Below are 12,837 nucleotides of genomic sequence, written 5' to 3' on the forward strand. Positions count from 1 at the left end.
CGAAAGAGAGAAAAAAAGAATAATAATACTAGAATGATATTTAATGAATAGAGTGATAGGTTAAATTTAAAGATATACGTACTACTATATAAGATATTGATTCGGCGAGAACGTGAGAAATTAATTTGGATTACACATGATTAATGTATTATGGACGTGATTTTCAAAGGTTTTTTGATGAACCAGCATTATACGATTTGTTGTTGGCGTGGGAATATGATTCTCCTACTTCTCTTTTTCAGTATTTATCATATTTTTCCTTCAACCAAGCAATTATTAAGCCGTACGTTGATATGTGTTTTAAAGGAAAATAAAAGTTGGTCATACAATAAACAAACAAAAAAAAAGTTTTTCAAGCATAGGAAAAGTTATGGAAGTTGAGTTATTAAAGTGTTTCGTACATAAACAAAACTTGTTTAAAGTTAAAGTTTTGGGATTACTCACTTATTGTTTTGGGATACAAATTTTCACATTGAACGAATTAGTATTAAACAACGAAATTCATGAATTTATCCAAAGTTGATCTAAAGCGCAATTAAAGTTAATAGTACCACAACGCCAAGAATCTCACCATTTTTATTTCGTTAGAAAATCATTTTTAAGTATCAATGAATTAAACTTATCATATTCGTGTTCCAGCTTTTTAGTCCAAACCAGTGGACGAAATAAAGAGAAGTAATTACTTGAACAATACTGAATTCCAAATAACATCACTAACATAATAAAGTTTTGTTTTATTATGCCTTAAGCATCGACACTAAATAGGCTTTAAGCCATTTTCACAAGTTTTTAAAGCCTTAAGATTTTATTTAAATGCTTTCAGCATTGACACTAAATAGGCTTTAAGCTCTGTTCACAACCAGTTTTTAATGCCGCTTAAAACAAGATTATTTAAGCTTATAATGATCTTGGCTTACAAATCACTTGGGCCTGATCAAATTAAGAAAAGCCCTATCATTGGACTAGATTGTTTATGAAAAGGTCCAGGAATGGTAAAACTTTGGGCCTATTAATTAAAATTAATTGAAGCATTGAGAAATAATTATTTATATTTTTTTTTTCGGCAAATCAAATTTTCATTAATTTTAAAGAAAATTACAGACATTATACAGAATTATTAAAACATAATTATTACATACGCAGATGTATACATTGAGAAAAATACAGCAGAAGGGAGATTGACAATGCTTTCCGAAGAGTAGTCTTACTCGATAACCAATCATATGATTGGTTATTGTCCAACTTCATATTTGATTTCTCTCTGTTACGATTTGCATGCAACATTTTGTGGCTGACTTTCTTTATTGCGAACCGTAGTTGTAAACCCGATATGTCCAAACATAACTCTGGAATATAGACATAATGGTACCAATGCATCCGTACCAAAGTCTTTCTAATAAATCAATTCTGTAGTTTTCTTTGACATATACATGACCAGCATCAATGTAGTAGTAGTCCCCATCGTGATATCTTTTGAGAGGAGCTTCTCGCTAAATTCCAGTAAATCTCTAAAACTTACTAGGAAGAACCATAGTCGGCCTACAATATCATCAACAACACCCGACCATCGAAGGATTTTAATAGTCATAGTCACAAGTTTTTGATTCTGCCACTGTAATATTACTACCTTGAGGGACAATCGAGTTGTCTCCATCTATTGTACAACTACGACCAACAAAGTACCATGAGCATCATCAAATACATAACCGATGTCGTGTAACTCCATCATGATAATAGGTTCCCTTCTAAACATTATTGATGCATTCCTCAAACTCCACATCTGACCAAATATCATATATTTCCGCCTATACTCGATCAAGCCCACCTTTAATTTCAAAATGCCAATAAAGCAATAACCAAATTGATATAGCCATAAATCCATCACCCAATCGCTAGAATAACCAACACTCACTCCCAGATCCCATATCCCATATCCTACGTTGCTCTCTGTTTCTAAGATTGAAGAAATACAATTGAGATTGAAGGATTCTAAAGGATCGAAGAAACCTTATATTGGTGATGAAACGACAACCATCAATCGGAGATGGAAATAAACTGACACAGTTACTCTTGGGCCGAGGCTTGAATAAGGTAAGAAATACACTCTTCCATAAGGAGAGAAGGGAGACGCAACTTTGAGTAGAACTCCAACCGCGACAGAGACGAAGCGAAGCAATCTTTTCCGGACTCAAATATGAAACCCCCAATGAGTTTTGAATGTGATGAAACACCACACAAGCCGAATATGGTGCCAGTATTGAGACGGTAAAACAAACGAAAGTTGTTGGACTCAGATTTTTCTATACCATCATGAGAAAGAAGCAAGCGATGGAGATTTGAAATCTTTGATTTGCCAAAATAATTAACTTAAAACTATACAGAAAGGAAGATTGAAAGACGAGAGTTAAGAAAAAAGGACCGACTGACGCCAGAGAAGCCGACACCGGCCGGAAAACTATGAAATCCTGTGAGTTTTTTGATGAACCGTCTCCTTTGGAGATATCGCCTCAGAGAGAAACCGTTCGCTCTCCCTTCTTAAATAAAAAAAGTATTATATATGTAAAATTGTAAAAAAAAAAAAGATTTTAATTATTTATAGTTTTAGTAGATTTCTAGATAAGAAACCCGTCCTATGGGTGGGTTTAAAGTTTTGTAAATAAACTCTAATCCTATTTTTCATATTTACTTAATAACCTTACTTAATACTTTTCAAATTTTTATCTATGATATTTTATATGAATTATATATTGTTTTATTTAGTTAAAGTATAAAAAAATTATTTAGTTTTAAACTTTTTTCTTTTAAATTAAGTTGGTTGTAGTGAATATAGATGAATTATTAAAATTTTGATTGATTTGTTTCATATTGCACCTTTAAACATTGTTTTTTTAGGCTTATAAGTTTGATTTTTTTATCTATAAGATAAGTCCGGAAAAGTCCGAAAAACCATGTAGCCCTGTTAGGACCGGGCTCGGGCTTTGAAATATAAGTTCGAAAATATTTCGGACGAGACCAGTTCAGACTCAAACATATGCGGGCTTTACGGGTTTCAGGTCGGATCAGGTCGGGTCAGCCCGATTGACACACCTACTTGCGTCCAACCTCTCCCACCTTCCTCCCTGGGATAGATAACCTTACGTCCAACCTCCTCCACCATAGATAGAATCTCAGCCCTGCCCTCCTTCTGTATGGAGAGAACATGTTCATGTCTTTTATCTATTTCAAAGTGGTTTTCTCCAGCAACCAATAAAACTAAAGACTTTTTTTCAAAGTCACAAAATCTTTTGATAGTAGCTAATGTTAAATTTCTCAATGTATTCATGAAATTTTCTTTGACACATCATGATATAGCCTCTATCTTCAAGCTTCTATGGATCTATCAACAACGATTTATATTTTTTCCAATCTATCTATGTTTGTTGTAGGCTTGTGTTTGATTAGCCTATTTTATCCAACCATTAGGTTGATGAACTTCTACTCTTTATCTCCGTTTGAGATTTAATGAATAATAGCAATTATGTTTGCACAAAAAAAAATCTATGACCAATCAATCAAGGTTAAGAAATTAGAAAAAAATTAATTTAACATAATTAATGAAATAATAGAAAATTATAAGCACAATAATATATGAATCTCAAATAATTCAAAGATGAAAATATAAATTAAATAAAAAAATCTAAAACTATTACAATAAATTTTAAAATACAGTATTAGAAAAAGAAGATGCATATATTAATCTTCTATTTTTTGGGTCAACATATTTTTTTGGGTCAATATATTAATCTTATCTATTTCAAACTGAAAAAGTAGAAAGTAGGAATATATTTTTGTTTAATAAAATAAGGAAAATTTGTCTTCCTATTAAAAAAGTTTGACCAATAGAACAAAGTTGAAAGCAATATTTTTAAACAAAATGCATTTGTGTATTCATCTTTATTTTTTTTATGCTACATGTCCTGCAAATCAATAGAAATAATAATAACATCGTGAGAAATTTGTTAATCCCAAAAACCTTAGTTATTACTTCCTCTGTCCCTCAAAGATTGATGTTATGTGATTTATTTTTGTCCTACAAAGATTGATGTTTTACCACTTTTAGTTAATTAATATTAAACTTTTGTAAACTTTAAGAAGTGATTATTAAGAAAATTCAATAGTCATTGGTTTATAAATATATAATACTTTTTAATAAGAAAACAATATTGTATTTAAAATTAATAATCATTATTTCTTAATTTGTATGAAATCTCTCAAACATCAATTTTTGAGGGACAGAGAGAATATGTATAAAAAACTTTGTTAATATGCATTATAAATTTGAGAAACAAATCAAAATTTAAAATAACGACGACGAAAACATGTGATAATGTTTAAAAATCTTTTTATATTGTTGTTTCGATTAGACGGAAAAACAAATTGCATTCGATATCTGAGTGGGTACTTCATTCATAAAGTAGACCCCCACCAGAATTTGTAATCAGTAGTATAAATAACATACTAATAATTATTTACCTTCAATGACACGCTATCTGGTCGGTCCAAAATTCCATAAAAGAATAAATAACAAATAAAATTCATAAGCACCACACAGATCTCTGCCTATATGATTATACTGCGTGTGCCATTATCATTTAATCGATTAAAATTCGATTTTTTTTGTTTTTGCATTGGACCTTTATCATGAATCATGAGTATCATCTTATGCCATTGATTCTTTAATCGTATTAAACTATAAAGACTACTACTGTAGCAACCTACTCATTATTGCACCGTAATTTCGAAGTGTCATTGTGTTTTATTTACTAGTCTCTATATAATTTAATCAATCAATAAAAAAATGCTATATTTGATATATTACTTTGTATAGTTAAAAAAAGGACTGAAAAAATAAAAAATAATAATGAAGCAAAATCGAACACGAGAAGGCGTCGTTAACGCACAGCACAAAATATTTTGTGTCTTAAAAGACGTTTCGGTGTCTCTGTCATTTTTTATTGTTTTTTTAATTTCGCTTATTAAAAAAGGAAGAACATATCAAAAACGACATCGTATAATATTCATTGCCTCTGCCTTTCATTTTTTTTTTTAATATCTGAGAGAGAGAGAGAGAGGGAGAAAGAGAGAGACAAAGAGACAAAGTAAGAAAAAAATTAAAGAGAACACAAAAATTTGGATTTGGAGGTAATAAATTTCAAAAACCTTAGAATGTTTTCGCTTGGAAGAATCTGAGATTCTCAGCTCCCAGAATTGTGGCTAAATCTGGAATAGGGTTAGGGTTTTTTTTTTCTGCTTTGTGGATTTATAAAAATGGCGGAGCAGAAGAGTAATAATAACAATAATACCAATAGGTGGAACTGGGAGGTTACTGGGTTCGAATCGAGGAAGTCTTCTTCTAGTGAGGAAGGCGTTCATCGGACTCCGTCGTCTACGGTTCGACGGTACTCGATCCCGAAGGACTCGCACTCGTCGGAGCTTGCGTCTAAGGTTCAGAGTTTGAAGGATAAAGTTCAGGTGTGATTTATTTCCTTAAACGTTTCTTTTCAGATGAGAAATCTTAGAGATTTGAATGTGAATGTGAATGTGAATATGAATGTGGTTGGATTAGTATTTTTCATTTTTTTTTTTTTTTTTTTTTTGAAAGCTACGTTTCTATTAAGAGAATTGATTTTTATGTTTAGACGAGTATAGAGCTGAGCTTGTTACAAGTTTTATAGTAAAATGCTATTGCGTGTTGTGTGAGTAGGGGATGCTTGATGAAAAATTTAGTGGGATGGTTGAAGCTATTGTTTAAGAAAAAGTGGGTTTTGGTTAAACAGCTTGCAAAGGACGATTATGTGGGATTGAGACAGGAAGCTACTGATCTTCAAGAGTACTCTAATGCCAAGCTTGAAAGGGTTACACGTTATTTAGGTGTTCTCGCTGATAAAAGTCGTAAACTTGGTAACTTTTTAGTTCCCCTTCACTGTATTCCTTGTCAAGTTTTTGACAACAATGTAGATTCTTAGTAATTCTTTTCTGGAAATTATCATATATCTTTATCTATATACCTCTTGCGATAGGATTTTTGTTACTATTATCTCCTTCATGTTTGTTTGTTGTGGTGAATTTGGTTGAATGTGTTTTGTTCACTTATCTGCATAGCCTATCACAGATCAATATGCCCTTGAGACCGAGGCTAGGATATCTCCGCTTATCAACGAGAAGAAAAGACTGTTCAATGACTTATTGACGACCAAAGGTGCACATCTTCCATTTACGACGTGATTAGTCTTTTCTCTGCCCCCCCCTTTCTCTATCTATACTTTTGTGGATTTTGCCTTCAACTCTTGATTTTCTATATGACCTGAATGTGTAGTTTATTTCTACCTTTCAGGGAACGTAAAGGTGTTTTGTCGAGCAAGACCATTATTTGAAGACGAGGGTCCTTCTATTATTGAATTCCCTGATAACTGTACCATACGTGTAAACACTAGTGATGATACTCTGACCAATCCTAAGAAAGAATATGAATTTGACCGAGTTTATGGACCTCAAGCTGGACAAGGTGAGTTAGCATACTTTACCGTTGATGTAGTCTTACAAATATAATCTATGTATTCCTTAAAATGTGGAACTTATTCAGTAAATGTTCCCCAGCTTCATTGTTCAGTGATGTCCAACCATTTGTTCAATCTGCGCTGGATGGGTCTAACGTCTCTATATTTGCCTATGGACAAACTCATGCAGGGAAGACATATACAATGGTTACCCCTCCTTTCCCTTTCCTCTCTGAAATTTTGAAATTAGATATTGATCTTGTTTGGTATCCGTATTATAGATGCTGTTCTGCTTCTAAAAATCTCCTGCTTGTTACTAGCGTATTTGCATGTTTATGCTTCCTATACATTTTGGCTTTGTAACAATCCCAAAATATCTATGTGAATGAAAATTTGAACTGTGGACAAAATTTCATGGTGACAGGTTTTAATACGATAGGCAAGCTCATGTATGTTCATAGTGTATCTTATCGATTTAGGAGAGTTCTACATAAGGCAATGCCCCTATGTTAGTTTGAGTGATATGATGTTGGTTTTTTCGCAGGAAGGATCTGATCAGGACCATGGTTTATATGCTCGTTGTTTTGAGGAACTTATCAACTTGGCCAATTCTGATTCAACTTCAACATCTCAGTTCAGTTTCTCTGTTTCCGTTTTTGAGCTCTATAACGAACAGGTGCGTCCTTTTTCATGTTAAGTCCTAATACTTATGTATGTTGTTTTAGAAGTGAAACATGATTATGATATGCAAATTAAAAGTCTTTTCTAATTCCGAAACTTTCATTTTCTAGATCAGGGATTTACTCTTGGGTTGTCAGAGCAACTTGCCGAAGATCAATATGGGTTTACGCGAATCTGTTATAGAACTGGCGCAGGAAAAAGTTGATAATCCATCTGAGTTCTTGAGAGTCCTGATATCTGCATTTCAAAAAAGGGGGAATGATAAATCAAAGTCTACTGTGACCCACTTGTATGTTTTATTTTGTGCTTAACTCTTAGTTTATGCTTATAATTCTCTGTTCTCATGCTATATTTTTTTCCGGATTTCTGCTCTCTTGGTAGGATCGTCTCAGTACACATTCGCTATAGCAATACGATTACTAGAGAAAATGTAAATAGCAAGCTCTCTTTAGTTGACCTGGCTGGAAGTGAAGGTTTAACTGTGGAAGATGACAATGGAGATCATGTAACTGATCTGCTCCATGTAACGAATTCAATTTCCGCGTAAGTTTAAGTGTCCTTCCCCGTTCCTATTTTTTTTTTTTGGTTACTTCACAATTGTTTATCGTACCTATATTGTGAATATTTACCAATAGTCCTAATAGCCTGTGCTCACTGCACACGTCTCGTATTCTGTAGGCTGGGAGATGTTTTATCCTCTTTGACGTCAAAAAAAGATACGATTCCTTACGAGAACTCATTTCTTACGAGAATACTTGCAGATTCACTAGGTAAATGCTTCTCCTATCCAGTGCATGTGCCTCTACGTTTTCTTTGTGTTAAGGATTTCTGCCTAGTGCTTGAAGCTATGTTTAAATGAGAACAATTTTCTGTAACGTACAGGGGGGAGCTCCAAAACATTGATGGTCGTCAATATTTGTCCAAGTGCTCGGAACTTGTCTGAGATAATGTCATGTCTCAATTATGCCGCTAGAGCTAGGAATACTGTACCAAGCCTTGGGAATCGAGGCACAATTAAGAAATGGAGAGACGTGGTAAGTGGAATTAGAGAATTGCCATCTACCTTCCTCTCCTGTCTCTTGACTTTGCTCTATATAACAGATGATTCTAAATTTTCAAGTTATAATACATATTCTGGAACTTCAGTAATACCTCCTGGATGAAGAACAAAGATTAAGTTTCTATAACTAAAGTAAAGCAGAGCGTGAAAGTAATTAGTTGACAGACATTTAGGATTTGACTTGATAGTTTGCTGGTTTGATTTTTTTGGTTGAAATGCAAAATTAATTAAATAGAACAGAGCTATTAGATCAAAAACAGAGCTATTCTATACACATAGCTAATGATAGCTTAAGTAACAGAGCTATTTGCTGGTTTGACTTCTTTCTCTTTTGGATTTTACTTCATTTCTTTAGAGAACAGATTTGGTAACTTTTTATTCTAAGTTGCTATTCGTTTTATATATTTACACGTAGTTTGAAAATATCATTCTTCCTGCAGGCAAATGATGCTCGGAAGGAGTTATTGGAGAAGGAGAGGGAAACTCAGCGTCTAAAACAAGAGGTTACGGGTTTAAAACAAGCACTTAAAGAAGCAAATGATCAATGTGTACTTCTCTATAATGAAGTACAGAGAGCGTGGAGAGTTTCATTCACATTGCAATCAGATTTAAAGGTATTCAATGCTGACTGGGATAGTGTCCTCCTTATTTCAGTTTATTCCTTATAAGATTCCTTTCTGCTAACGATTTACATATTTGTTTTTGCAGTCAGAGAATACGATGGTTGCAGACAAACATAAAATAGAAAAGGAGCAGAATTTTCAGTTAAGAAATCAAATAGCTCAACTTTTACAGTTCGAACAGGAACAGAAGCTGCAGGTGCAACAACAAGATTCCACCATTCAGAGTCTCCAGGTTGGTACTGCATTAGTATCTACTTTCTAAACTTTGGCACATGTCTCCTCGCCTTTTATCTTAAACATCTACATAACAGAAAAATAGATGGTAAAATTGCTTTCAAGTAGCCTTTTCTGAATTTGATAGCTGTGACATTCACTTTCCCTTTTTTTTAACATAAATTTTGTGCAGTCTAAAATGAAAGACTTAGAATCACAACTAAGGGAAGCCCTGAAGTCTGACATGACAAGATCAAGAGATCCAATGGAATCTCAGCCCAGAGCAGCTGAGAGCACAGTCGATTCTTCTGCAGTTACCAAGAAACTTGAGGAAGAACTGAAAAAACGTGATGCACTGATTGAGGTTCTGCGTTGTCTTCCTATTGGGCACATTTTAATTAGTGACCTCCATATTTTTGAGTTACCCAAATAATATTTGGCCTGAACATTTGTCTGAAGAGAGTAGTTGCTTTCTGCAGAGGTTGCATGAAGAAAATGAAAAATTGTTTGACAGATTAACAGAAAAGTCGGTGGCTAGCTCGACTCAGGTGATTCTTTTCTCTATTTGTACACTGCGCATGATTCAGTATCACAACATGGACGCTTCTCTTTTTGGAGCTGTTGGCAGAAAAATCATTCTCTCTCTTCTCTTCATTGAATGTTGCTAATTGCCATACAGATAGAGATTTTCCTGCCCCAGCTAGCTATTTGCTTAAGCTTTCTCATCCATTGTTCTATATAGGTATCTAGCCCCTCATCAAAAGCTTCACCAACAGTGCAGCCTGCAGATGTTGACAGGTAGTTATTTGATCACTTGGAACCATTTAATCCAAAATCCTGTCTTCTCTATTTTTGTTTACTTCCCCTTACTACCTGATCTTTATTTTTCTTCAGGAAAAATAGCGCTGGCGCGTTAGCATCTTCAGTGGATAAAAATGAAGGCGCCATTACAATAATAAAATCCATCTCTGAATTAGTAAAAACCACTCCAGCTGGAGAATACTTAACAGCTGCATTGAATGATTTTGATCCCGAACAATATGAAGGTCTTGCAGCCATTGCTGATGGCGCAAACAAGCTTCTTATGCTGGTACTGCCACCGTGTTAATATTTGATGTGGAGTAACCTTTTAGATTTTTCAGGGATGTAAATAACTGAATTTATTTTACCACAATTTGAAGATAGAACTACAGTAAATTCTGTTTGTATATATATATATATATATCTGTTTGGGATAGGTCTTCAAATAATAGGTTAATATGTTAAGAGAATTTATGGGTTTTATTGTTGGACTTGCAGGTCTTGGCAGCTGTCATAAAGGCTGGTGCTTCCAGAGAGCATGAAGTCCTTGCTGAGATAAGAGATGCTGTCTTTTCATTTATGCGGAAAATGGAACCAAGAAGAGTAATGGATACAATGCTTGTTTCTCGAGTCAGGATATTGTACATAAGGTCCTTACTTGCACGATCACCTGAGCTTCAGTCGATCAAGGTGAGCAGAACCATTAATAAGCTAATTTTCCTTTTAGCTTTTCCTGCTGGTGTGTGACACTAAGTCTCTTCTCCCGGAAAAGATCAATCTCACGTCACCCACTTCTTTTAGGTTGCTCCTGTTGAACGCTTTCTGGAGAAGCCATATACTAGTCGAACTAGAAGCTCCAGCGGGAGTAGCAGCCCAGGTAGATCACCAGTTCGATATCATGATGAACTGATTCATGGCTTTAAAGTAAATTTAAAGCCAGACAAGAAAAGTAAGTTGGTATCTGTAGTTTCAAGAATCCGGGGATATGACCAGGTAAGATATCTATGAGTCCCAGAGATGCTTTATTTTAACCTTATAATGATTATCCAAGATACAAACATACATGCTTCTCTTGTTTCTAATTTTTCTTAGGATACTGGGAGGCAGCAGGTGACTGGAGGAAAGCTGAGGGAGATACAAGATGAAGCCAAAAGTTTTGCCATTGGAAACCAACCCTTGGCTGCTTTATTTGTTCACACTCCGGCTGGTGAACTGCAAAGACAGATTAGGTCATGGCTTGCAGAAAGTTTTGAGTTTCTCTCTGTTACAGCAGATGATGTTTCAGGAGGAAGCACTGGCCAATTAGAGCTTCTTTCCACAGCAATTATGGATGGCTGGATGGCTGGAGTAGGAGCTGCGGTGCCACCTCACACGGACGCTTTAGGACAGCTTTTATCTGAGTATGCAAAACGAGTCTACACTTCTCAGATGCAGCATTTAAAGGTATATATGCCATGTCAAATGTGAACTTGATGTGTTTTCTTTTTTTGAGTTGAAAATTTCAGAATGATTTCAGCAGTAACTGATATGGGAATGTTTGATTAGGATATTGCTGGTACTTTGGCTTCGGAAGAAGCAGAAGATGCTGGTCAAGTCGCGAAGCTTCGATCAGCTCTCGAGTCTGTTGACCACAAAAGAAGAAAGGTAAACCCTTAAAAATAGAACGTTAATTAGGATATTGCTGTCATAACGTTAATCTCACTCTTGATCTCCTAAGAGTTTTTCACGTACCTTAATTCCATTTTCGTTCTATATATCAGATTTTGGAACAGATGAGAAGTGATGCAGCTTTGTTTACCTTGGAAGAAGGCAATTCTCCTGTTCAAAATCCTTCTACAGCAGCCGAAGACTCAAGATTAGCCTCCCTCATTTCTCTAGATGCCATACTAAAGCAAGTCAAGGTATTTATACTCATATCATTTGAAACCACAACGAGTCTTTCTCTATCTTAGTTATGATTAACTTACAAGAAGAAATTAAATCGTTTTTCTTCGTGAAGGAAATAACAAGACAAGCCTCTGTCCACGTTTTGAGTAAAAGCAAGAAGAAAGCATTGCTTGAGTCTCTTGATGAACTGAACGAACGAATGCCTTCTCTCCTTGATGTTGATCATCCATGTGCACAGAGAGAAATTGATACAGCTCACCAGTTGGTCGAGGTAAGTGATGAATAAAAGTCGAGAAAAAAAAAGATGGATCGAAAAGTCTTGAGAAGTTTGATAACTTGTAACTAGCTGTTTTTATATATTGGACTGCAGACAATTCCAGAACAAGAGGGCAATCTTCAAGACGAAAAGAGACCTTCATTAGAATCAATATCTTCAACAGAAACCGATGTGTCTCAATGGAACGTTTTGCAATTCAACACGGGAGGCTCTTCAGCTCCATTCATCATAAAATGCGGAGCAAATTCCAACTCGGAGCTCGTGATCAAAGCGGATGCTCGTATCCAAGAACCTAAAGGAGGCGAAATCGTGAGAGTTGTGCCAAGACCTTCGGTTTTAGAAAACATGAGCTTAGAGGAAATGAAACAAGTGTTTGGTCAGTTGCCGGAAGCTCTGAGTTCACTGGCCTTAGCTAGAACAGGTGATGGAACACGGGCTCGATACTCTAGACTCTACAGAACTCTAGCCATGAAGGTTCCTTCTCTTAGGGAACTCGTTGGAGAGCTGGAGAAAGGAGGAGTCCTAAAAGATACCAAATCGACTTGAAACATGAACAAAAAAAGAAGTTACATTTTGTACAAGTATTACTTTTTTTTTTTTTTTTACTGTGAGGCTTTTTTATACTTTGGACTTGTCTGTATTTTGTAATTTGTGTCTGTATTTTGGGGCCACCAATGGTGGAAAAGCCGTTTCAGCTCGAATTTAGTGGAATACACTCACTTGCTCTTATCGAAAAAAAAAACACAAAACCCTAGCCAC

The 12,837-nt window shown here is 35.0% G+C and overlaps 1 protein-coding gene across 7 annotated transcripts; it reads left to right on the top strand.

The window, feature by feature from the left end:
• The first annotated feature begins 4,996 nt into the window (after positions 1–4,996).
• LOC104727189 (kinesin-like protein KIN-14B) lies at positions 4,997–12,827 on the top strand. Of its 7 annotated transcripts, none has more exons than XM_087475087.1 (24): positions 4,997–5,181; positions 5,349–5,511; positions 5,817–5,940; positions 6,152–6,238; positions 6,374–6,544; positions 6,637–6,743; positions 7,081–7,212; positions 7,328–7,506; positions 7,599–7,760; positions 7,896–7,987; positions 8,100–8,251; positions 8,718–8,891; positions 8,986–9,132; positions 9,307–9,477; positions 9,593–9,661; positions 9,856–9,911; positions 10,008–10,203; positions 10,413–10,604; positions 10,716–10,907; positions 11,007–11,357; positions 11,460–11,558; positions 11,675–11,815; positions 11,914–12,072; positions 12,172–12,827. In XM_087475087.1, the coding sequence occupies exons 6-24, from the start codon at positions 6,741–6,743 to the stop codon at positions 12,622–12,624; spliced, it is 3,120 nt and encodes a 1,039-aa protein (XP_087331213.1). In that variant the 5' UTR covers positions 4,997–5,181; positions 5,349–5,511; positions 5,817–5,940; positions 6,152–6,238; positions 6,374–6,544; positions 6,637–6,740; the 3' UTR covers positions 12,625–12,827. The 7 variants fall into 7 exon arrangements, with proteins under 7 accessions (XP_087331213.1, XP_087331212.1, XP_087331210.1 ...); XM_087475086.1 differs by having other exon boundaries at positions 5,046–5,269; XM_087475084.1 differs by having other exon boundaries at positions 5,069–5,269; positions 5,744–5,940.
• Positions 12,828–12,837: the final 10 nt, after the last annotated feature.

This window comes from Camelina sativa, chromosome 11 (assembly GCF_030686135.1).
Source record: "Camelina sativa cultivar CO46 ecotype springtype chromosome 11, ASM3068613v1".
NCBI classification, from domain to species: domain Eukaryota; kingdom Viridiplantae; phylum Streptophyta; class Magnoliopsida; order Brassicales; family Brassicaceae; genus Camelina; species Camelina sativa.

Coding starts and splice junctions, on each gene's coding strand:
- LOC104727189 (XM_010446219.3), top strand. CDS start 5,308: ATGGCGGAGCAGAAGAGTAATAATAACAATAATACCAATAGGTGGAAC. Junction 9,478..9,592: donor AACGTGATGCACTGATTGAG/GTTCTGCGTTGT, acceptor TGCTTTCTGCAG/AGGTTGCATGAAGAAAATGA. Junction 11,358..11,459: donor CTCAGATGCAGCATTTAAAG/GTATATATGCCA, acceptor ATGTTTGATTAG/GATATTGCTGGTACTTTGGC.